Source organism: Gordionus sp. m RMFG-2023, chromosome 1 (assembly GCF_954871325.1).
Source record: "Gordionus sp. m RMFG-2023 chromosome 1, tfGorSpeb1-WG-v2, whole genome shotgun sequence".
Taxonomy (NCBI): Eukaryota; Metazoa; Nematomorpha; class Gordioida; order Chordodea; family Parachordodidae; genus Gordionus; species Gordionus sp. m RMFG-2023.
In genome coordinates this window covers 75,061,695-75,088,222 of record NC_088775.1, presented here as the reverse complement: position 1 = coordinate 75,088,222, position 26,528 = coordinate 75,061,695, and the positions used below count along the sequence as shown (strand labels likewise).

The window sequence follows — 26,528 nt, the reverse complement described above, 5'->3', positions numbered from 1 at the left end:
ACAGTTAAAAATTTACAATAAATTTTATGGCGCCATTGCTAAAACTTAATATTTTATTTGAAATTTAAATAATAGAACTAAATATTTACCGTAGTTATTGAGATATTTAAAATTCCTGGCATGACATATTATATATTTGTTTAACCATTAGCTCGGCCTCTAATGTTGTTAAAGTAATCCGATTTCTCTCCTTTTTCCAGGCAGTCCTCATCAGGCTAAAAATGCGCTCGGATAAGGCATTAGAATGAGGGAGAAGATATACTCGCATATTTTTCCCAAACATGTGGATTTATCGTTATGTCGAAAAGATTCTACCCATTTCTTCTCTGCTTTTAGACCATCTAACTTTAAGTATTTTGGCGAATCATAAAAAATAGAGAGAATTACAATCTTCTCAAACAAGACATCAATGTCTTTCGGTATTTTCAATATATTTATTAAATTATAAATACCATCAATTGATGGTTTCTGTTCCAAGGTCATAATATTTATACATTTGTAAATAGAGTTATTAAAATCAAATTTTGATTGTAAATATTATAAAATTGTCTTAATAAAAATATCTGCTTCATTTAAAAATGTATTAATTAGAGTATTATTTGAACATTTTAATATAATATTTTTAGCAATAACGCCATAAAATTTATTATCAATTTTTAACTGTAGAGATGAACAGAGCTGTAGCATGATTTTGTAAATCTTTTTTTATAAAGAATATTCTGATTGCAACTGAATATTAACTACATGAAGTAGATTTCCTACATGGGAAACTTATCCCATATAAGCTTCTGCCATTTCATCTTCAAAAAAATTTCCCAAAATTTTAGGACAGCTTTTAAAATTTTTATTTAAGAAATATTTAAGGGTTCGTAAAATTTTAAAATTCTATCTATGGCAGGTATTAATGATAACCACCTGATAAGTACATATCGCAACAACTCACACCATTCCAAGTCATACCACTTCACCAACTCTTTTAATTCATTTACTCTTTTAGTTGATGAACTAAATTCGTTAAAACATTTCATCACAATTATTTCGACATCCACTGATAGTACATTCATTGCCTTCTACCAAGGATTATGTAATATATGGCATATACAGCCAATTGGTATTAATTCATTATTGTGCTGCCTCAATTCGGTAACTTTGGTTTTGGCCAAAATTTACATTGATAACCCTGAATCAGCTATATTTACCTTTATATGGCTAGATACATCGTTGGATTTTTCACTATCCGAGGAAAATTTTTTAACAGTTTTAAAATGTTCTTATTATTGTTGAAATAGTTGAAATATTTTAATATTTCCCTTATTAGATGCTTCTGTTAGAATTGTATATGGATGCTCATCTTTCAAATCGTCTAGAATTCCTCTAGGATTCAGGTACTAAAACACTTGTGATAGCCTTGCTCATTTTTGTTCTGCCACAAGTAAGGTTTGCACTTATATTGGAGTGGTTAAATATCATGAAGATTCGACCCACATTGTGATGATACAGCTCTGTGAATGTTGATACATGATAGATGTAGATTTCCGTAAATGTAGTTGCGTCTGTATTATTTATTATTTTTGAGAATATTTTTGCATTGCAATCGATGTTGATATACTCCCCTGTACTGACTTATATGAATGAAATGATGTTGATTTATTATTGGATAAAAATAAAACAGGATAGAAAGAAATTTACAAACTAGACATGTTATTCGAATAAATATTTAAAATTTATTTTAAAATATAAAAATAATCAATTAATGTCTCTCAAAATTATTATTTATATATTAAAAACGTTAAAATAAAAAAAAAATTGCGGGATAAATTAAAAAATTGCGTTAGATTTTTGCGGGAGATTTTCAATTGCGGTATTTTTACGGGAGAGAGATGTCTGCGTGTAAACTAAAAAATTGCGGGAATCTCCCACTGATGGGGGAAAACATGGCAACCCTGCTCAGCAGGCCATCATCATGAATAAACGGCTTTTTGTGAGGCCTCATTCTCTACACTAAAGAGAGTTCTATCGAGCGTTAGAAAATTGATGAAATATCGACGTAAACAAAATTTAGTATTAATGGCTTATGGAAGAAATAATATATAGAATTTTGCTTTTAATTTATTTATGTCAAAATTTAAAAATAAAAATCGTCGTGTATAAAGTTAACGAAAAATTATTAAGCGTGCATATTTGTTTTATTTCAAACAAATATTGGCCCTCTTAAGTATATAGTTGCCCCCCCCCCCCAGCAGGAAATTCCTGGCTACGACCCTGATAGATATAGAATACCTACTTTATAATATATTATTTTTGCCATAAACCTTCGTATATTTGTTTTAAATTTGTATGGCTTAAACAGCTCAAGGCAAAATTATCTAAAATTTACAGTGTTTGGTACTCTATATATTTTTGTTCAAATTAAAATTTTCAGATTTAAAAATCTCTCTTAATAAATGATTTCAAATTGATACTAAAATCCAATGAATTCCATATTCCAATACGACATATACATATGCTGTAAAAAAAACATATTAAAATAAATAATTAAATTAAAACAAGACAGGACACTTTGCAAGCTATTCCATGATAATATATTATTATTTATAATTCCGACGTGTTATTCTAATTAGTTAGAAAAGAAAAATACCCTATTATAAAAATTAAATTTGTAGGTTTTTTTTAAAAAATTCGACCTAAACACCATTAATATTTATTTATGATAGCACTGGACTACCTCTATCATTTATCATTCCATTTATATTCTATCTTATCTTTAAGTGTGTATTTTTATTTAATTTTTTTAAAAAAAATGGGTTATGCTACAACTGTGTTAACGGAGTAAAAGAGAACAAGTGCAGCACGTTACATTATCACTTTAATATATTATAATTAGACAACCTATTATAATATTTAATATATTAGTCTTAAATATATTAAATAAATAAAATACTTTAGTTAGTTTTTAATATTCCCTAATCATATACAAAATAAATTTGATATTATTAAACGACTTGGTTTGTTTTAATAGTAAAAAATATACATTTTAGAGCTTTTATTTTAAAATGCTGTAAAAACTCAATATAAAGCAATAGAGAAATTCTATATTAATTTATTTGTATCCATTTTTTCTATCGAGTTCTCTGTAAAAAAAATATTTAAAAATATTGTAAATATTAAACTTACGCATATGCAATCAGATATATGTAACGGAATTTTATAAAAGGAATGTGGTGGCTTAAAAACTAGGACATTTTCATTATCACAAAAATCTCTTTGAACTGCACCATATTTTCGATCAACAAAATTGTAACATTCTATGCCTATTTCCTGATTACTAAATTTATAAATTTAAAATTTCATATTATATCGACGAATTTATAAATATAATTGGAACTAGATTCATCATTATTTTTATCAATTTATAAAAATATCCTAATTATTAACTCAGAGGGAAATGCTAAAAGTGTTCTTTCAAATTCAAAAGAGTCAGTGTCATTGTAAACATAATGTGAAAGACGAATAAAAGAAGAGGAGAAAAAAAATCCTATACTTAACTGGCACATTGTCCATTGTAAATTTTGCTCTAACACTTTCGGAATATGAACAACATATAATAATCCTAGACTAGGATGCATGAAACATTTGAAGTTATTAAGATCCACGTGTAAATTACTATCGACATATCTATATTTTTATTAAAAAAAATATATTTATTTTTAAAATTATGCATATAAACTTGTTGCAAGCCATTACATTCGAGAAATATCTTGAGTATTTATTATCTACCAACCATCTTTGCCAAAAACTTAAAAATATAAATCATTATTATAGCAAAGGAATTATATTAATTAAACTTATACTTTGTATATTCTGAATATCTTTCACATTGTGTAGGGGGCTGACGATCAATAGTGCAAACGTTCAAAATGCTATATCCTATTGATTGGACATTGATGTAGAATCCACCACAAAACAAAAGAATCAAATATTTAGGTAACATTAAAGATATTCGATATGATATGGTCTCCTTATTTAAAAATGTGATATATAGGATTTAAGTAGATTAAATTTTATTAATTGCCTTGAATATATATTTTTTTTTTGAAGAACCAGCTGTTATTATATTCTGTATGACCTGGCTTGTCAGACCAAATACTAACATGTTTTATTTTCATTTATTCCATTAATTATAAAATAATTTGAAAAATAAAATTATCATTTTCAAGGAAAAATTGTGAGATAAAAATAATTTAATCATAATCTGAGAAATAAGAATAAAGGTAGCTTCAAATAGCATAGATTTTATTTTATTGTGAATATACTAAAATTATTTGGTCAAAGAAAAGGTAAATTGTTGGAGCGTATGATTTAGAAATATAAGTCATAATCCGTTGGGATCGTAAATAATCTCAGAAAATAGTCATAAATGAATGGTAAAAGAAGTAATCGTAAATATAGATAAATTGTTCGTCACGAAATAAACACCATATAGAAAAGAATTTTAACGGTTAATATGATTCATAAAAAGGATGTTTAAAGAGAAGGGAGTGAAACAAAATGCTGAAAGAGATGACTTCCATAATAGGTGATAAACAGCAAAGAAAACAATTTTCATTTGATAAAAGTATATTAAGATAAAATTTATTAATTAAAAAAATTTAATAAAATAAATATACATGAATTTGTTTAATAGATTGCTAAATAGAATAGTAACACTAGTTGTTAAAGTAGCCCGCTACTTTTTTCTCAATTTTTTTTTTTTTTAGCGAGCTCCTTTTTTTTGAAATAATGAATGTAACAATAAACATGAAATTTATATATAATATCATAATTATCAATTAATTATAATTATGATACATTTATTATTTAATTTTGGAAAAGGAAAGTTTTTGAAAAAACTATTTCACCTGGGATTGATTGAATCAGGGTTTCCACCTCCCGATTTTTTATAAAAGAAAATTACGTTTACTCCCAATTTTTTTCAGATACATAGACTGTTTTTTTAATTTTACATTTATAAAGGGATCTTGTTCTTGTGTATTTTATTATCTATATTTTTATAAAAAAAAAGAAAAAGGATCCCTAAAAAAAATAAAATGCATATTTTTAATTTCCTAAACTTTCAAATTTAATATAATTATATTTAATATCTTTTAGTTTTAAAACGAATTATTATGATAAATCATATAATAATTATTTACTGATGAAATTTTTAAGTTCAATCTATATCAAATGATGTTTAGAAGCAATTCCGTATTTATAAAATTTTTTAGAATTATATAGCTTAATAATTTTTAAATAATTAATAAAATTTTCTCCTAGTTGGATATTTAATTTAATTTCATTTATTTTCAATTTTATTCCTTTAATTTAATTATATATAAATTAGAGAATGAAAGAAAAGTGCAGGCTGAAAATAAAATTTAAATAGCATTATATAAATACCTGGAGTCAGGTTTATTCATGGATTAGCGAAGATAAAAAAATATAGTTCAAATGTGAAATGATTTGATTCATTTATTGTAAAGTGATTTAATATAATATTATCAGCTATATATATATGTTTTTCTATTTTTATAAATTGTAAATAAATTGTATCTTTAAGCGAATATAAAAAATCAATTTATTTAAATACATTACAAAATGCAATTTGTTTAATATCTATGAAATATTAAATATCATTCATAAATGAGTCCGTCCATGATGTAGATAAATATTCAACAAAGCAAAAAACATGTCATAAGAATAAGGAATATTAAATATAAACAATTATGTGATGATAATATTGCAAGCTGAAAAGATATTCATCTATGACACGATGTATCTACAGATTGCATTGCAAACTTATTAGCTAATCTCTTTCCTGATTCAAATATAACCAAAAACTTAATTGTATGTAAATAAAAGCCTCTAAAATAATGTTAAAGGTCTTCTTAAACTAAGAAATACATCTTAGAGGGTTTAAAAGCATTCTTTTTCTATATTAATGGGTGCATCAAATAGTAAAGTTGTTAAACTATCATGTTATATTTAATAAGGTTATATTCAACGCTATTTGAATATTATATTTGTCATACATTATTATAACTTTCCTATATTTTATATTATATTATTGAGGTAAACTAATTTCATATTTTCGGGTTTGGACCCCTCCCAGAGCAAAAATTTATTTTTAGATTATACGTTCAAAAGACTTATAAGTGGTGACTTTATATCAAATAAATACCAATAATATTTATATTTTCTGGTTTTGATGTTTGTGGAAGGATATTATATTACTATTGAAATTATTCTGGATAGTATTATTATAAAGTTATTGAGATCTACTAAATTATAAAACAAATTATTGATGCATTTAAAAATATATTTATTATATATTATCGAAGATATGGTTATGATTTATAAGATAAACCTGGCCGAAGGCCGGGCAAAAGGGCCGAAGGCCCGTTAAAGGGGGTTTGGATGTATGGACCCCCTCTAAGGAAAATTCCTAGCTACGCCACTGTATTAGAAGTTAAATTATATAATTAAAAAATACTATACTATATATAGATAAGAATTATTGTATTGACTATAAAATATCTAAATATAAAATATATCTTAAAGGTAATTTAGATACTTTTAAGATACATTTGATTAAAATTTTTATTCATACGAACATGTAATTTAAATAAATATTATTAAAAAATATTAAGACTAATATAATAATAAAATATATATGCATAAAATTTAAACTTATAAAAATATAAAGTTTATAGTAAATATTCATTAAATATTATTATTTTCCCCCATTAAAATCTATAGATATCAGTTCAAGATTTTGAAGGATATTTTTATCATGTACGTTAAAAAACGTATTGCAATCGCTCAATTTGTTCGCACAAAGGAAAATATAAATCCTTGCTTAGCAATGACGCCCATTAATTACTATAAATAATACCATTGATGCAAAAAGTTATTTTTAGCAAATTTTATTTAGAATTTTTTTAAAATAATTCTAGATATTCCCCTGTCTTCTAATGAATAAATTATAGTTTAATGTAAAGATAATTATTAAATAAATATTCGCTTTAAAGAAGAATTTGTAAGTTTTTTTTGAGAACAACAGCGAACCCTGTATATGTAGGTATGATAAAAAGATGTTATCTATTTACAGATACATTTGTGAAATTGTATAGATTTATTACTAATTGTGTTTATATCTAGATACGTTCTTAATTGCTGTATCTAAATACAGATACATCATCTATAAAAGGATAACTTTGAAGCAGCTAAGAATTATTATTCAAAACCTTTTAATTTATTTTAGGTTTTAAAGACCTAAGGTTTAAACTTAGATTTATATAAAAAGAATCTTTTAACAAGTGTCAAATAGTGGAAATACCAAAATATTCCCAACAACCTTGAATTCCTAGTGGCGAGATTGTGATTTAGTTTATTTAAATCTGTTTATGAGATCAATTTTTCTTTATTAAAATCAATATTTCTTAGATTATTATTATGAATTGAATTAAAGATAAAATTAATATTAATTAATAAAAATTGATCTCATAAGCAGATTTTAAAAATCGATCAGCTGTTAAATCGCAGTCGCAATCACGCCACCATGAATTCAAGGTAATGCTACGCTATTTTAATAATGAGGTGTCTCAAGTAAACTTCTAAGTTTTTTCTTATCAAACTCGGAGACTTGTGCAGATTGAAAATTCTAACCTTATGAAGCAGTATTTTGTGCTGATAACGCGGGTGTAAATTTCGGAAAAGGATAAGTGTAATAATGCCATGATCATCCATTTTAAATAAATAAATCAGCCCTATTGGTTGCCTATGTTATACATTTCACAGTGCATGAAGAAAGAGGCACTCTAATGTAACCCCAAATTCAGCAGATTAGAACATAGGGTATCCATTTTAAGGAAAACTATGGATTCTCAAGATATTAAATGATCAGAACTTTTGCAACGCGATCTAACAAGATGGCTATCATTATTATCTATTCTCGAAAGACTTTATAAAAAATAGCTTTTAAATCCTATTTGTTATCCCAATTAAATATTAAAATTATTTTTTGAAAACGAATTAGCGGAGGCTTATTTAAGGCTAATTATTGATATAGAGGCGTTAAATAAATTGGTTAAGAAGATTTAATTTCACTGGAGATGTTTTCATTAATCCAAGTATTATAGCACTTGATAATTAATTTAAATTCGAAGAAGTTAAATAAATTTTAATATAAAATATATATTCAATTTTTAGATATTCCTTGCTTTAATTCATCAAACAAAATAATGTATCAAATTTAGCCCAAGAAAATAGATGCATACATTTTTCAAAAAATATTAAACCAAATTTTGAAAAAATATGTAATACTATTTCCTCATTACCCCATTCAAATACTAATTCAGAGCGTATATTTAGTCTATTAAAAAATTTCTGGACAAAAGATTGCAATCGATTATCTTTAACAGCTTTAGAAGCGGAATTATTGAACAAACATAATTTTAAATCGACTTGTAAAGATTTTAAGGAATATGTAATAAAAAATAAAAATTTAGTTATTAGCATAAAATCAATCTCAAATTTGGGATTATAAAATACGATCTGATGAGGGTATACAACAAAGAGACCATGCCATTCATATTTAGCTTGGGCATATATAACCTAATTTATTCTTTAAAAACTCTTTAACTTAGACATAAATATATGGTATCTAGACGATGGCACCATCTACGGATCATCTAAAAATATTTTCGACGCGATAGATTATATAGTTGAATTTTTTAAAAATATTATTCTCAATAAAGCTAAATCTGAAACATGTTTTTTAAATTCAAATGCACGCTAAGTCTTAGGTTTTAAATTGTTAAAGAATTTTTTCTTCTTGGTTCACTTTATACAGTTTTTCCAACTATAAGATGTTCAGGGAAAATTTTTTAAAGCCTTATTATGACTGGAAAATATTATAAAAGAACTTTTTCTTTTTAAAAATATTTATTTTTATCATGGTATGAATAGTTATTGGAAGCATTTCTTAGTCTTAACCTTGGTCTCGTATCAGATGAACCATTGAGAGTTGCCATAGGCCACCGAATTGGATCACATGCATGCATAAAATGTAAAATATTGTTAATTCCAAAGGGAGACATGGTTTTAATTGCTATCTATAGTCAAGGAAGACATGTAAGGTACCCAGCGATTAATTCAGTAGGGCCCGAATACAAATATCATGGAGCCTGCTAATTTATCCTCATACGAATCTTAGGCCAGATGATTTGAATATTGCACCTTGGTCTTTAAAATCCTATATAGGCTTGGGATTTTTTTAAATATTATACATGGGCCGGGCTCGGCTTATAAATTTTTTTACTGAGAACCTGCGCCTAATCTGATGCCCATAATACAATTAATATTTAATTCCATATTATAATATAGTTTATTGTGAATCAATATCATAAACAATAAATATGTTGGTGAAAATTTTACAAATTATACACTCTTTACATGAAATCTCAACATTTTTAGAGTAAATTTGATGATTGTTAAGCTATAAAACATAAATCTCATATAAAAGAAAATAATTATAAAAAGCTTCTAAAAAAGGGAGAATTTATTTCATCGAAGCATAGGAATCATGACATTGAACATGAAATCGAAATCTTTGCCTATCCGTCCATCAATTAATGATGAAATATCATTTCCTAATTGATTATGTTTGATCCAATTGTTTGCAGTGTAAATACATTTTTCTAATTCCAATAGATCTTTCAGTAAACCCTGCTTAATATTATTGGGTAAGAATTTGAATTTACCAAGGGTACAATGTGATTTGAGGAATTTTAAAAATATTGAGCTTGTATTTTGAACCAAAAGATACCTAGCGAGTCTTAATTATTTTCCGTAAACATAAAAAAATGATATGAATAATTATATAAAATATATAGAAATTTTAAATCATTTACTAATCTTTGATTTTTATAATTTTAATTTCCTTCAATATTCCTTCTGGTTCTAATATTTTATTTAATACATAGCTTTATTAGTCAAATAGTAATCTATTTCAGAAACAAAAATTTTTTGTCATAAAAAAGTAAGAGCCAAATATTTTTGCATTGAATTTAAACTTTTCTCTATTTGCATTTTTTTTGTAGCGGGGAAAAATAAATTTCATTCGGTTCATTTTAGCTATTAAAAAATTAATGAAATTAATTACTTTTGACTATTAGTCATGCTGGGTAAACTACAGCAATCCTTTATTAATGACAAAAATATTTCCGTTTTTTGTAATAGATCATCTAAAGGTATTGAAGCTTCATCCATCTAATTTTGAATCATGAAAAATAAAAATGATATATTAAAAAAATAAAAGACCTTTTAAATGATTTGAACGCTAAGTTCAACTAAAACTACTATCTCTTAAATCTGCCTTTAATATTAAAAAAAGGGAAGACTTGCAAGGCTGGTTTAAAGCGGCATCTTCTTCTTTCTTTTCTCTTCCCTAAAATGGTAGATTTCATACAGAGTCGGAAAGGAAATAAAAAAACATAGGCTTGGAAATAAAATACCCAGGGCTGGGCTGATTATTTTTAAAAATAAATTTAAATTAATTAATCATATAGAAGAATTATATAATAGATCACTTAAAACCATTTATTTTTCAAATTTCCTTTATTACAATTTACAAATACTACCAAAAATATTCATTAACAAAATTTTAAAATATCCAAGGTGGGCTTAAAAATTAAAAAACAAAGGCCGGGTAATAAAAAACTTTTTTATAAAAAAAATATATAGATAGGCTTGGTTTGAAAATAATTTTTTTATAAAAATTGGGGCTAAGCCGGGCTCAAAAATAGACCTCTGCAAGCTTCCCTCAGTTTTACTTTCTTTTTGTCAGTTTATATAGATTTTAATGGAACTAGTTGAGATTTCAAGTTTATTTTGAACTTTATTAAAAAACACATCGATATTACTGAATTAAAATTAACTTATATATAACATTAACATGATAAAATTGAGTTTAAGCTATAAAATCAAATTTGGTATGGTATACCTATTCTAAATATCTACTTTTTTCAATCATCAAATATTCAGTAAATAAATATTTTTATTTAATATAAAATAAATTTTAAAAGGCCAAAAACGACTAGATGGGTCATTTCAAGTAAAATCGATCATGATTAGATTGATCCCTTAGGATTTGGGTAAAATTTTACACAAACTAAAGCGTATATGTAACTGAAGTTTAGTCAAAATTTTATCATGCCAACTCCTATATTTTTGGAGATATTAAGATTCAAAGTATGAAAAATGAATCTATTTCATGCTTATCCATTATCATCTGATTAAATATTTACTAAACAAAACACTACCGAATTTTAAATAATGATCTAATTAAAAAATTTATTCAATAATTTTAATTTCTCGATTTCGGCATTTATGTAATTGATGCTAATATATTATTTATTATGACCTTAATATTTAAAAGACTGGCCAGCATCTCATTTTCTCTCCGTAAAATGACGGATCGTTTACTGCAATATTTATATATAAAACCTGCTCGGTGCAAATAATATTGAGGTATCTTTGATATGCTGATTCCCCGAATCGCCAATTTTCTAAATTGTTCGACCCTTCTGCCTCGTTCAATTGATTTAAGCAAAGTTTTAAAGATCTAAAATGTCCTAAAATTTAAAGATTAAAGTTATGAAAATTTATATCTTAGATAAAATATAATGATTTCTAAGCCAATGAAAATATCTTAAGGTTTAGAAAAAATGCTAAAACTCATGGCTTCCGCATTTTGTATGTCAGTGAACATTGCATAATTATCTCACATCTGGAGTCTCAAAAAAGGTATATAAAAAACCTTCTAATATGGTATTAGGCGCGATATCATTAATGAATAAAGAATGAGCGGAATTAAGGTCTCCCAGTTTGATGCAACAATGGAATTCGTTTAATTTATCGCCGGCGTGTTGAGATAAAACTTTCTGTACATTTAAAAAAAATTGTTATTGTAAATAACGTAATAAATTTTAATGCTTGTTTGATTGATAATATAATTTAGTGAAATGTTTTCTTTATTTAATTATTTATCCCTTTAATTTATTATTCTACTTCTTTATTAAAGTTATACATTCTATATTAATTTGAAACATTCATCCATTATGTATTAGTTATTACTTTGCAGACGATTAGCAAATGATCAGAAACGAATGAAAGATTAGAAAAATCTTTGATTGTCTTCTCCCTAACACGAAGATCGATCAAACGTGCCTCTCGATCTTGATTCGCCGTATCATTAGTCCCATTGACTGACCAATTGTAAGCGAGTAACCACAAGCGTAACCACGGAATAGTCAAGAGTGGTTCTGATTGAACTATCAATCTGTCGATTAAAAGCGCCGCGCGACGTGATTGGTCGAGGGTTAGAGGCCATAGATTGCGAGAGGTGAAAAATAATGCCATCTTAAAACTGTTTTTTTTAAATAAAACTTATAATACCCCTGCCCTTAAAACATTATCTATGCTTATTTCAATATATTCACCTGTAAGTTAAGAATAGCTTAAAATAATATACAAGATAGCCAAAATGATTTAGTTATGTCATATACTGCAGCAATATTTTCAATATTGAGAATTATATTAGCCAGTATAAAAATTATATTGCAACATACATATATTTTAAGAGCCCCGCACTAATTTTTTTAAAATATTCCGGGCCAGGCTCGGACCTAGACATATATTAAAAATCGGATCGGGCTTGAAAAATATACTTGAAAACGATGTTCTCTTTTGATTTACCAAAAAATGTAATAATTAAAATTTATCTATGAAGGACAACGCAATTACTGATTTTTATCTAATTTTACTTCATATAAATGCGTTAATTGATATATATTTTTTTAAACTTTTGGGCTGTATAAAAATAAAAATACGAGTTGTTAAAAGTCACGAAGGCGAAAATTTTTTAATTTACAGGACTCTAATGCTATCAACTCTACTCGTTAATAAATTAGTATTATTGGACAATCTAGTAAATTTAATTATAGCTCCCGCAGTCGAACCCAAGAAATGTCACATTTTAAATGTTTTTACATTATGAAAGTTATTAACTTACTTCTACTACCCATTCTATATAAAATAATTATTTATATTTTAGCACACATTTATATTAAATCATTAACATCATGTTTGTTTTTTTTATAGATAGCCCAGCCCCCCCCCCCCCATATGCAAAAAAATACCATTTTAATTTTTATACGATATTTTTATTCAAAAAATGGTAATTTATAATATAAAGTGGCTTATTTTAGCAAGAAACATCATGTCTAAAAATTATTTTGTAAAATATTAATTTTTAATTTTTCGACAAAATATTTGATCGCGTCCAACCATTAATTTATTCAAAATAAAATAAGACTATAAAAAAAATTAAAATTGCAACTTCTCCATTTTTCTAATATGAATGTATAAATGTAATAAAATATTGAGTTTCATCGTCCAAAATGACGATATTAAAAAACCAGAATTTGAAAAAAAATTTAAAAGAATGATTTTTGATTCAATTTTACCTAAAAATACCAAAATCTTTTGTAATTTTCATGCATAAAATATCTTCGAAGATGAAATTAGAAATTAATTTTTATTAAAATATTACGAAAATAACATCATAAAGACTTAGATTTTTTAAAAACATTTACCGAGTAAAATTTGATATTCGTTAAATCAAGATGGCAGGCCTTTTTTTAAAGATAGTTTTAAAATTCTGATTTGGATAAAAAATTAACAACATTATCTAACTAACTTTTATACCAAGTAAGTGTCCGAAATACTGATAAATCGAAATCAATAACTTCTTATTAAAATTCACTTTTAATAAGTTTCATCACAAAAATAAAGTATATGAAATTATCAAGATATTTTCTTAAAAGTGATTATAATCAACACTTTTAATGACAATTTCGAACCGAAATTTAATTTATAATTTAAATAGAATGAGCCATATTCTTCAGGTCATAAAATTCTATAACTTAGAAAATTAAACCTATTAAGGTATCCAAATTGTCTTACGCAGTTGTCTCCCCCCGCAACATCGCCATACATTGTATAACCGTAAGGACTCAAAGCCTGAGATAATGGGTAAGTGAATGGTCTGCAAAAAAATCTCAACAAATGAAAAGTATTCTGCAGATAGGACACGGGGCTCAACGTTGATTCCGAATCACATTCGTTGGGCATAGACATCATGGGAATATTATTCCCGATATTCGAGGTAAGACATTTAGAAGAGATGATTACGAATGGCGTATAATTCGGCTTTACCATTATTTCCTAAATGGAGGGGGGGGGGAGGGTTCATAAATAATATAAATATTAAAAAGCATTCCGAATTTGCTTAAACATTTTAAATCAACTGCAAGCAAACTCTAGTTCCAATGAGCTGGACTATTTTTAGAGTGGTGATAAATCGCTTTTAAGGTAATTCTACATATAATTCAACTATATTACTACAGATACATAGTAAATTAAATACAAATAAAAAAATAATGATATTATATTACCGGCGTAAACAATGTCCCGGGGGCTAAACCAATCGAATCTTCGTATCGTTTGAGACAGCTCTCTATAGAGCTTCCATAATTGGTATAACCATTCATGTTCATCTCCTTGCGATCAATGTAGTCTTCAGTATGGTCCAATAATTTAACTTTTTTGTTGGAAGGAAAAAGTAGATGCATAGCCAAAGTCTGCACCCAAACTAGACAGTTATTTTCTTGGTATGCAGCTAAATTTTGATCATGAGTGTTTGTCAGCAGTTGATACACTCGGAGAGGCCCGTTTAAAGTGCATAGGTTGGAAGAGGGGGACTGAGATTGGGACATTAAGAGAGCTGTCCTAAGTTAAGTATGAAGTAGAGATATATTTAGATGCATTTCAATTTCAATTAAAATTGATGATTATTTTATTTCTTCGTTTTCAACATGATCCAAACTATTATTTTTTATAAAAATGATACTGTTTAGTAAACTTGTAATTCCTTTTCGAACATAATGATTCGCATGATTGGGCAAGATTGAACGTCTGCAAAAACGATTTCAATAGAGAAGAATTTTCAGAACCGTAGCTGCGATTTAACTTTTTTTTAATAAAAAATTATTTGAAGCAAAGATGCACCGCACCCGATCGCTCATTATTTGCCAATATCGATACTGATTAGTATCGGGTTGATACCATGGATATTGGCATTCTGCCAATTTTTCTTAATAAAATTTAGTTTCTCAACAAATATCTAGAGGCTTATAAGAGGGATACTGATGCACTTTGAATGGGAATTCCTATCTTTATAGGTAATCTAGCTAGAAAGATCGAATCAAGCTCATTATGCAAAAATATAAATAGGACGAAAGTTACATTTAATTATAGGTGCCATAAAAGAGGGTCAGTACTATGGGCAAAGGCTGTGAGCCCAAATGGGATTCAGAAATTTTAAACTCTATTTAGAGAAAATTGATGTCCAGCCAAACAATTTTATACTTTTACATCCTTAATTTGGATTCACACCCCTTGCTTACGGCTAAATATCTATGGAAATTTGCAGATTCAACTGTTCTATATATTGAACACGAAGTCCTGCTAGCTAGCTTAATTAAGTTTTGTTTTTCTTGATATTATTAAATTTATTTTATATATTTTATATATCTTATAGATATATAGTAAATATTTATTTTTTTTAAATATAAATCTTTAACTTGTTATGTTATTTGTAAGTATAGAATCATGAAAAGAATATTTATAATTTCGAAAATCAGTATAGGTTTCATAATCAAAATAATTTGGTTCAAATTGAGAAAAAAACACACAAATCTATTTTCCTTCTTCTATATCCGCCAATAGTGGGCTCAACATCCTAAAATTAAAATTAAAACCGATATGACAGAAAGTGTTGATAAAAATATTGTTTTTTTTTAAATAAAATAGGTAACAAATAGATTTTTTTAAAATATAGATTGATAACGATATCTATATCGGCGCAGCTTTATATATAAAATAATATGATGCGGTTTGAAGAAGAAAAAAAAATAGGAAAATAATTACAAATTAAAGGCATTTTACTAGGAGATAGCGTTATAAATATATATGAAAAAATAGGCCGACTATTCGTAGACATTTGCTATAATATTCAATATTTACTTTTTACAACAAAATGGTCTACCTGCTTGATTTCCCTCTCAGTTTTAGCTATTTTAAATTTATTTGTCTTTTAATTTCTTATTTAAATTTAATTCTTTATTCTTTCCTTTTTGGCTGTAAACGGATAAAAAAAAAGCCTCAATTTAACAAAAAATAAAATTGCTTAAATGAAAATAATTATAATTTCAGGTAAGAGTAATCTAATTTTGAAATAAATTAGTGTATTTTTTTTGTCAAATGTAATATACAGCAAATGCAATGTCATTTTAAATATATGGTATTTTGATGATGAGACCCAGGACTATAGATGAATTAATTAAACTTCCATCTATCATTTCTGATCTCACTCCAATTACCGGGTTTACCCTCAATCATAAAAATATGAATTTTATACCTGATCAAATTTGACCGACTTCAAAAAATCCTATTTACCACATAGCTTATATGGTATCTTATATTTTAAATTGTAATCGTTTTCAAATTAAAATAAAAAAGTCATAAATTTATTATAATAAAAATAAATACATTATGTGGCATCATAGTATTAGGCGAATATTTGATGATCCATTTAATCAAGGCTATTTTGCGAGCTTGTTGCAATTGATAATCTGAATTAATCGCATCTAACAAAATAGAAAAAATGGATATTGTGTAAATAATACCCCTCCCCAAAATTTAATAATATAATAAGTTATCTATAACGTGATAGAGGAATCGACTTAAGCTGAATTCATAGTAGCATCGGAGCTCCTTTCCTTCTAATGTCAATCTCACTTACATCTGTTTTCTCATTTGACAGAAAAGAGATCCGAAGGTGGGAGCTTAGTATTTTGCTGCCCACTCACGCTGGTACTAAAAAAAATTAGAAGCTCATTTCACAACAATGCCAAACTTTTTATTTGCTCGACCCGTTCACTCACGTATAAAATTTGATCACTCCTGTCAGACCTAAAAATTCGTGAACTATTTCTAAATTAAAATGTATTTTTTTAAAATTTTTCAAAGCATGATTATCAAAATTTTTATATTTGAATTTATTTTACCTTCATCCTGAAAGGGAAGGGGGTGGGGGGGGGGTGTGGATTTTTTTTATAAAATGTATACTAGTTTTCTAAGATATTACTTTTTGTAAAATAATGTATAATTTTAAAAAAATATATATTATAATTTATAATTAAAAATTGGGCTGTAGCGATATCTTTGCCGATATTGAAAGGACCTCAATTATATAAATGCGTATATTTCAGAATTGGCACGAAATCGGCATCTAATTTTAAACATCTATGGAATATCGATATACAATTACAGTTTGCTACAAAAAATTATTTTAAGAAAGCAAATTTGGACGAATTAAAATTTGTAAAGTTAGATCGGTTTTGCCGATCCAAAACACAGGCTAATTTTGTTTGCCACTGCTAATCCCTCCTAAAAATATTTTTGTTTGATAGCATAATTTTATGAGTTATATTCCAGTCGAAGCATAATGACCAGGCCCCTTAAATATCGGTGAAGCCCTAATTAGGTTATATTCCTAAAGAAAACAATTTAAAAATTAAATTTATCTGATTCAAGCAAAATATATATTCACATCACATCCAATCAAACCCTGTGATTTTTAATCCTTGACCCCAAGCACACCTATAGATTTGACGAGTCTATGAATTCGACCTTAAAAGATGTCAAGATAAGGACGTAGTTACTACAATGGGCGGGATTGGCGGGCTCGTCCAATATTTTAAAAAAAATTTAACCGTCCGCCTAACCCGTTGATAGTTTTATAAAAATATACCCGCCCACCATTTAATAGTTTATTTACCTGTCCTCCCATATTTATAAAAAAAATTTAAACTCATGCCGCCCATATAAAATTTAAATAAGTTCATTCTTTTAATTTTTTTAACATCTAAAAAAATGATTTCGTTTCAGCGCTACATTCCTACAAAAAATTTTCATCATTTAGGAAATTGCTAAATTAAGCATAAAAAATATTCAATTTAAATTATGGATAAGGAATTTATTTGATCTAATAAAATATTTATGTAATAATAAAAAATTATTATTTATTGATACTAAAAACCTTCCAGCAATGCTAATTTCTCGTTCAGAAGAAGCACTAGTTGCTGGATATATCAATATTATTTTTCTAGCTAATCTTGATAGCTTTAATAAATTTTTTTCTTGTCGTTTCCATCAAAGTAGTATATCCGTTTGAAGTATATCCTCCACTCAAATAAGATATTTAAATAAAAAGTGAAACCATTAATAATAAATATTAAAAAAAATAACTTAAATTAATTATTTATAAATTGTTAACTTAAACTAAACTAAGTAGCTATATTAAACAAAACAAAAACTCGTTAATTTAAGATTTAAATATTTTGTTATGTCATTAGGTAATGCTCTCCTCTGTAATAGCCACATCTTCTTATCTGTTAATGTTTAATCCTGACGTTGATGCTATCTATTTCAAAGATTGTATTTATAATTTAATCATCTTATGAATTCTCTTTGTTTTTGGGGAAACGAATAAATCAGATCTTTATCTATGTTGATGTTGTATTCTTCCGTGCAAATCAAATCCAACATACAATATATTTTTTACCTAATTAATTTTTCCGACGATAACATCCACAGTTAACAGTACTTTGGTATTAAAAATGTTGAAATTTCGTCCACAGTTTTCAGTACTTTGGTATTAAAAATGTTGAAATATCGGGAATTTTTTTCAATGTTTAATTAAATGATTTTAAATAACAAATAAAAGTTGTAAATTTTTTAACCCTTCCACCCATGGTTTAAAATTTTTCTTAACCCACCCACCCGTTCTTTAAATTTTTTAACCTACTCGCCCGCCTACCAAAAACCCGCCCAATGCAGACATCTAGTGGTTACCATGAAGATGTCTTTAGGAGTTCAAGTCGTATCAAATTTAAATCAAGTAACATTACTCTTCAACCATAGAAAAATCAAAATCAGCTCCCACCCTTTATAAAGTAATTAAATAAACAGCAGTTCACGGGTATCGGTTTTTTTGGCCCAATCCTTTTATAATCAACCAATAAACGTTTAAATAATAGTCCTCGGATTATATTAAAAGATTATATTCCTAAAAAGTATTATTAAATTTTCGGATTCAATCAAAATGAATATCCACGCCCATTCAAAACCGGTGATTTTTATGCCGTGACTTCCCCTGTAGCGCACCTTTAGATTTGATGCTACTATGAATCCGATCTTATAAGAAGACAGAATAGGAGGTGGTCATCTGTGGAGCGCAGAATTTCTTATGATGTGGGCTAAGAATTTAATGCGTGGCTTTTTTTATGCGTATAGGAGAAATTTTACAAATCTTCCATAATTTGCAGAGATGTGTAAAAAAATTTCCGTTTATTATTCTGAGCAATTTATTTATGAAGGATTAAATACGGAGATCTCCTTTGTTCTTGTTTTTCATAGTTTAAAATTTTATGGAATTCTTTCCTTCCATTATTATTCTAATTTTCAGTTTTTCTTAGCAACTATCATTGTTTTCTAGGGTTACGCCAAGGTATTTGACTTTAGTGGTAAAAAGGGAGGGATTAAAGTTTTGTAGAAATTATTCTATCTAATCCAAACTCTATGACTGTTAGTGATGAAGAAAGTTCTTGTGTCTCTTAGATTCTTTGTTAACAAAACTATATGGTCCACATAGGATATCATTTTATTTTCAAGGTAGAGTTTATCATGTAAATATGGTTCCATTAGATTGCCGGTGTCTAACGTTCCTTTGATCACTTTATCATTTTATGTTAAAAAGTAACGGAGACACCCCACAATTTTAATAAATAATATTGATTTGAGCATTATAAATTTAATATGTGTTTAAAATAAATGGGAAATAGTAAATGACTATTTTTAAAAAATTTCTTATTTTTACATGTTATATATTTGCTCTATATCTAAGTTAAATATCTATACATTGTTCTAAACATATTAATATAATCTAAGGGTTTTTGATTCAAAAAAAAATGTCAAAATAAAAAAGAATAAAAACCCAACATAAAAAGGTTTCATAAAAAATGGAAAATCTAAAATAAAGAAAAATGAGAAGGAAATGACATTTCCGATAGATTTAAATGACAAAAATAAAATTTATAAAAAAAATTTTAAAAAATATAAAAATTATTATTTTTTGAATGAAAATTTTTCTTTTTTTTGATCGAACCTTTCCCTTTTTTGAATGATAAATCCTATAAAAAACACACATTATGGACAAGGATATGTATTAGAGGTCTGCATGGTCTAACTAGTGCATCCTATAACGACGAGAGGTACGAAGCAACTGCTTCTTAAAATTTGAAAGTGGGTTTGAAATTTTTTGTTCTTTGAAAGAAAAAAAAACAAAAGGGATTAAAATCCCATGAAACCAAGAAAAATATATTATATATTATTCAAAGAGCAATTGAATCTCACAGATGCTTTTCAGTTATGGTTAATGTTTCGAAATGAAGCAATAGCTTTTTTAGTAAGATATATTAAAAATAGTGAAATGTCTAAGCCGAATGAAAGATTCATAGATATATATATTGTACAGATAACACGAGTGGTCTTTTAAAAAAATATAATATACAAACTTAGTTAAATGAATCTACCCCTTGAATCCTTAGTTGGGCAAAGCTATGATGATGCTTCAAACATGAGTGGAAGCTATGGAGTATTTGCTTTGATTAGAGCTGGGCCAAAGGTAGCTTTTATTTGGTGCTATTGTCATCGATTAAATTTAATCATTGTTTAATTATGCCAATTGATAAAAAAAACTAAGAAATCTTTTAGGGATTTTAGACGAGAGTCACGTGTATTTCAATTGTGTTAAAGAAAGGTATGCAGTGCACAAAGCAAGTCAAAGTTATGTAGTGACTAAATCGCAATGATTTGTACGCATCAAGAATACCACTCGATAATGTTACTCTACTGTTTAGATTTTAAATGTTTATTTATTATATTTATAGAAGCTGACTATCACATCATATAAAGCTATGTATAATTTACTTTATGATGCCTTGTGGATAGCTTTGACAAATTTACAGGATTCTGAAGATCCTGTCACTAGTCTACCATGGTGATATAGTTTATAATATAAAAATTTTATTTTATCACTTTATGTTTTGGATTAAATATTGTTGATAAAAAGTTTGGCAATTACAAATAAGGGTATAAAGTTTTGAAATAAATCCGAATGATGTGGAAACGGATTGCCTGATTAATTTGAAAAGTATAATTTAAATTAGTCTCATATCATTTTTTTAATCTTGATAGACAAAGGAGACTGAATTTGTTTTTTCAAAGGCACAAATTTCATGAAAGAGAATCTGCCATTTGATTTTGAAAGTTCAAGGCTTCAATCATTATAATCCAAAAAAATTTTAAACTTTCATTATTAAATATAATATTTTATTTTCGCTTTAAAACCAGTGTGTTTTATGCTGCACTTGATTTGATAATAATGCAGTTTAATGAAAGATTTTATGATGAATAGAATAAATTTTAAAATCAAACATCATTTTTTACATCAAATGGAATGGCGGAAATGACATTTGCTAAAGATGATGAGGATATCTACGAATTTTACCATTTAAATTCTAGGCAAGTCTTTGAACAAATGTCTAAATTTGGAAATATTCATATGATAGCTTAAAATGGGCGATGTAACTATTACAGATGACCTAGAGGTTAAAGAATCTAAAGACTTGTCAGTTTCTGAGTATTGTAAATTGATTTTATTAAAATATTTATATTAATCCATTATTTAGTTCTTCTGATGCTGATTTTGAGTTATGATTCAGACTGGAATAACTGTTCGTTAATTTTAGTTTACTTTTTAATTTTTTTCAGGCCCAGCCCTAAGCCCGACCTGGCCCGGGAACACGGGCCGGGTCGTATTTTAATTTTTTTTAAATATAACCGGACCGGGCCGGGCCTGAAAATATTTTTTTTTAAATATCCGAGCCCCGTATATTTTAAAACCAAATATTTGAAATCGCCATTATCTATAAAAATCAAAAATAAATAAAATATATATTTTAAAAAAAACCGGGCCGGGCCGAAAATAATTTTCGACAAAAAAAATCCGGACAGGGCCGGGTCGTACAAATGTTACCTCTGCAGGTCTCTGATTTTTTTACTTTCTCTAATTTATCAATTTTATATTAATATTTATTAACTATTCCTACTACCTCATATTGTGCCGAAAAGGTCATGAGTAAGATTAAACTAATTAAAACATGAATTTGTAGTATTATCCTTTTCTTAATAATGTAACCATTTTATCAATGGAACGAAATTTATTTAAACAATTAAATATTGACGAAATCATAAATTCTTTCTATTCTCTTTCTAATTTGTCAATTATCAATTTTAAATTTTTTTTTAAAGTATATATTTCTTTTATAATATTAAAGACTGATTCAATAACAATTTTTTTTCTATAATTGAGGTGGAGAGTCAAAAAATAATTAACGGCTTTTTTGGAGGGGGGTATTTTTGTACTCTGCTTTCATCGCTCAAAAAGTGTAGGGGAACATTTTTTGATTGTGTTAAATATTTTCTAAAAAGCAGGCAAATTTATGTGATTTTCCTTAATAGAAACATTATTATGCCTTTTCGTCAAAGATCTAAATTCAATCTTGAAAATAAATTTAAAAAATGAATTAATCCCAATCCCAAATTACTATCCATTCCAGTATAATAATTTCCGGAGGTTAATTTATAAAATATTGCATGCAAAATGGCGTCATTTAATATATTCTTTTGTAATATGTTAAACTTGAATTATAATCAGGCACTTGACCCCATAAGGCTTTAACGAGATTCCAAATTTTTCCGAATTCGCAAAAATCATTTTTATCAACATTGTTATTGGTATCGAAGGAAGCGATAGCTAAATCGATATCCTTAGCGGAGGCTGTAAAATTAATTAATAATTTATCGACATCCTTATCGATTGATTCGTGATTTTGTTGATTGGCGGATGAGATTTGGTAAAGAGTCATGGATGAACTTTGGTTTGCGAGATAGTTGGCGTTAATTGGACAACAATGTTTGAACACGTTAAGCAAATTTGATTCGTAAACTTTTTTAAACATACAAGTAAGATCAAAATGATAACACAGGTGCTTATTTATTATAGAATTGAGAACTCCACATTTCTCCAGTTATCTCCACCCTTTTAGATTATAAAAAAATCCACCCAAAAATTTATTTTAAATATATTTTTTTTTATGTTATCATAAGCACAAAAATTAATAATTCAAGATACCGGTGATTCATATTTAAAAAACACTTATGCAAAATTGACCAGTTAGAACTTAATATAATAAGAAGATTAAAATATTTTAATTATATATAAAATCAAATCCTGAAGTAAAATACGAACCAAAAGATGCTGGACAAAAATAAAATACCGTTTTATATTTTTTTAAAGTAATTTATATGCATAGTTTAAGAATATTTGTCGTCAAAATTAGATATCCTTATAAATAAAATATAGTTTAAATTTTACAAAGCATTTTTAAAAAAATTTGAATTATTCGAGTTAAAATTTTTTGAATTTAATTCAAAATAAAAATGTTTCATTTTTTTCTCCAAAAATATTCGCAAGAATGAAAATATTTAATTTATATAATTATTATCAAAGTTTAAAAAAATGCTAATTCCTAAATTTTTTATTTTACCTTGAAAGATTTTTTCTGCATGAAAATTATAAAGAGATTTTGGCATTTTAAGATAAAATTTAATCAAAAATCTCTGAAAGAGATTTTTGCTCATAAGTGAGGATTATTTTTCAAACTCCGATTATTACTATTATTTGACTTAAAATTAAGATTAATTTCTTTTTAAGCTTTTTTTTGTTATAAACTTCAAAATGTCGGGGCTTCAGTTATGGGTAAAATGGTAGGTGGCACGTCTCGATGAGATTTGGTATGCCTCATTTTAGATTATTAAAAGCAACTACAGTACTTATAAATTTTATTTAAAAAAAGAAAATAATTAATTATAAAAAATTTAAGAAGCATCAATTAAAACACATAAATTTATTTTAACGTACATAAAATAATTATAATTTTAAGCAAATTTGAAAACCAAAATTTAAAGTATATCTTGAGTATAAAAATTGGTCTCTTATATATAGGGAAAATAAAACGCGCAATTATAAATGAAAATAAAATTGGCGCAAAGTGAAAAAAGAACGTTTTTGCAAAACGAAAGGGATAAAACCTACCCGGAACTCTACTTAGACCACTGGATGCAGAGCGATCTCCCGGATCTAAATATCTAACTTATATTTGCCGAACACCCTATTAAAGACTCCAAAAGTAAGTAAAACCCCTAAGTAAAAAGAAAACACAAAAACCATATGTTAACCTTAAAAGTATTTAATTCAAAACAAAAGAAAACTTTATTTAATTTTTATGTATTTACGATAAGACAAAAGAAAAAACTTTATTTAATTTTTATGTATTGAAGACAACCAACGAAGGATAAGAGCAAACTATTTTTAATTGAAGTTTATAACACTCCTCCCTAAATAGGCAATGGGGAGGGATGGTCCCTGTCTCGACTACTCTTAAAAAGAAAAATCCTATGACTATTTAGAGTTCCGAAACCCCCCCCCCCCCCCAAAAAAAACAACTAATTACCAAGATAAAACTAAATGAAAAGCCTAATGTCAAATAAAGAAATAATTAAAATACCTATAAAACGCCTCTAAAAATAATACATACATAAGCTATAAATATAAAACTAATTCACGCTCCTCCCTCCCTAAATAGGTAACGGGGGGGGGGGGGAGGTATATATTAAAAAAGAAGAAAAAAAAATATATTTAAAGTTCGTATTTGATTATTCAAGGGATGGTAAAAAAATATGGCAAAAAAAGAGATAAAATAACATTTAAAATTAGTGATTTGATTTTTCGAGGGATTTTCTTTTTCTGATTTGTTTATCGTGGAAAATCTATGCTCCTTGTTGTATTTTGATTTGATACAAGCGATTACCTAAGGTGTTTTTCGTCAACCCCTTTTTCCATCAAGGAGATTTTTTATGGGTGTGGTCTCACACTTTTGCTCCTTTTCGTACGGTTCTTTTTGGGCGGGGTAGTTATGGCTGTTTCGGGCTTAAGTCGTTCGTTTAGACGGTCTAAAAGGTTTCGGAGTCGTCGGCCTAAAAATACTATTGCTGGGGCCAACTTCGTTGTGGTGTGTTTTGTGTTGTTGTAATTATGTAAAAATTTGTTAAGTGTTCTTGTATGGTAAGAGGGTTCATGCCTTGCATAGCGTTTTTGAAGGTTCGAACGAATCTTTCGGCCATTCCATTGCTCTGCGGCATGTAGGGTGCTGTGGTAAGATGCTTAATGTAATTTTTTTAGCAGAACTCTTGGAAATTTTCGCTAATAAATTGAGTGCCGTTGTCGGATACTAGGGTAGCAGGAAAACCAGTATATTTAAATGTATTGGTTAAGGCTTTAATGACATTGATGGATGAGATCGATGGAAGGTTGGTGACGTCGACCCATCTAGAAAAGGTGTCGATGAAGATTAACCAAGATTTATTGAATATGGGACCAGCTATACCTATGTGGATTTTTTCCGCGACTTTCTGTGCACTTGGCCAAGGGTGTCCTTTATCCGAGGTGTGTTTTCCTTGTATATATTGCAATGTGGGCATAGTTCATACAGGGAATGAATATCCTTAGTGATGGAGGGCCACCATACATAGGCACGGGCTGAATCTTTCATCTGAATTATACTAGCATGACTTAGATGTAATTCGGTGAGAATCTCTGTTTGTAGGGCCTGTGGAATTATTATGCGTGTATTTCTTAACAAAATGGAGTATTCAATTGTGAGTTCATGTTTTAGATGTTGATAAGGTAATATGTTAATATTTATTATTTTATCTAGCCATTCGGTGGTTAAATATTTTACGATTTGGGATAGAATTGGATCGTTTTGTGTTTCCTGAGTCAAGTTTTTAGAGTTAAAAGTTAATTGATATATTTGATTGATTATCAAATGTTTTAAATCACTGTTTTTGTTAACGGAAATAGTTTCAGGTAACGGTTTGCGAGAGAGCGCATCGGCATTTTTATTATTTATCCCTTCCATGAATTCGATATTATATTGATAACTGGATAGAATAATTCCCCATCTTTGTAGACGGGATGAAGCGATAGTGGGAATTCTTTTTTGGAACGGTTTATGATCGGTTTTCAATGTGAATTGTCTTCCTATTAAAAATTGACGAAATCGTTTTACTGCAAAAATTATTACTAAGGTCTTTTTGTTTATTTGGGAATAATTTTTTTC

The 26,528-nt window shown here is 27.3% G+C and overlaps 1 protein-coding gene across 7 annotated transcripts in view; it reads right to left on the bottom strand.

Moving 5' to 3' along the window:
- Nucleotides 1-3,005: 3,005 nt before the first annotated feature.
- Nucleotides 3,006-26,528, bottom strand: part of LOC135922740 (uncharacterized) — a 41,290-nt gene continuing 17,767 nt past the window's right edge. For 2 of the 7 annotated variants that reach the window (XM_065457190.1, XM_065457188.1), the window contains 10 exons: nt 22,988-23,293; nt 16,711-16,808; nt 15,023-15,129; nt 14,556-14,889; nt 14,039-14,325; nt 12,175-12,466; nt 11,858-11,981; nt 11,545-11,672; nt 10,202-10,308; nt 9,473-9,874 (listed from right to left, as the gene is read on the bottom strand). In XM_065457190.1, coding sequence (XP_065313262.1) covers nt 9,604-9,874; nt 10,202-10,308; nt 11,545-11,672; nt 11,858-11,981; nt 12,175-12,466; nt 14,039-14,325; nt 14,556-14,889; nt 15,023-15,129; nt 16,711-16,808; nt 22,988-23,293 — 2,054 coding nt within the window. In that variant the 3' untranslated portion in view covers nt 9,473-9,603. Of the gene's footprint in view, nt 3,132-3,174; nt 3,326-3,546; nt 3,676-3,727; nt 3,797-3,851; nt 4,019-9,471; nt 9,875-10,201; nt 10,309-10,439; nt 10,565-11,544; nt 11,673-11,857; nt 11,982-12,174; nt 12,467-14,038; nt 14,326-14,555; nt 14,890-15,022; nt 15,130-16,710; nt 16,809-22,987; nt 23,294-26,528 lie in introns of those variants that run through there. The other 5 variants (XR_010571018.1, XM_065457189.1, XR_010571019.1 and 2 more) reach the window with 5 other exon arrangements.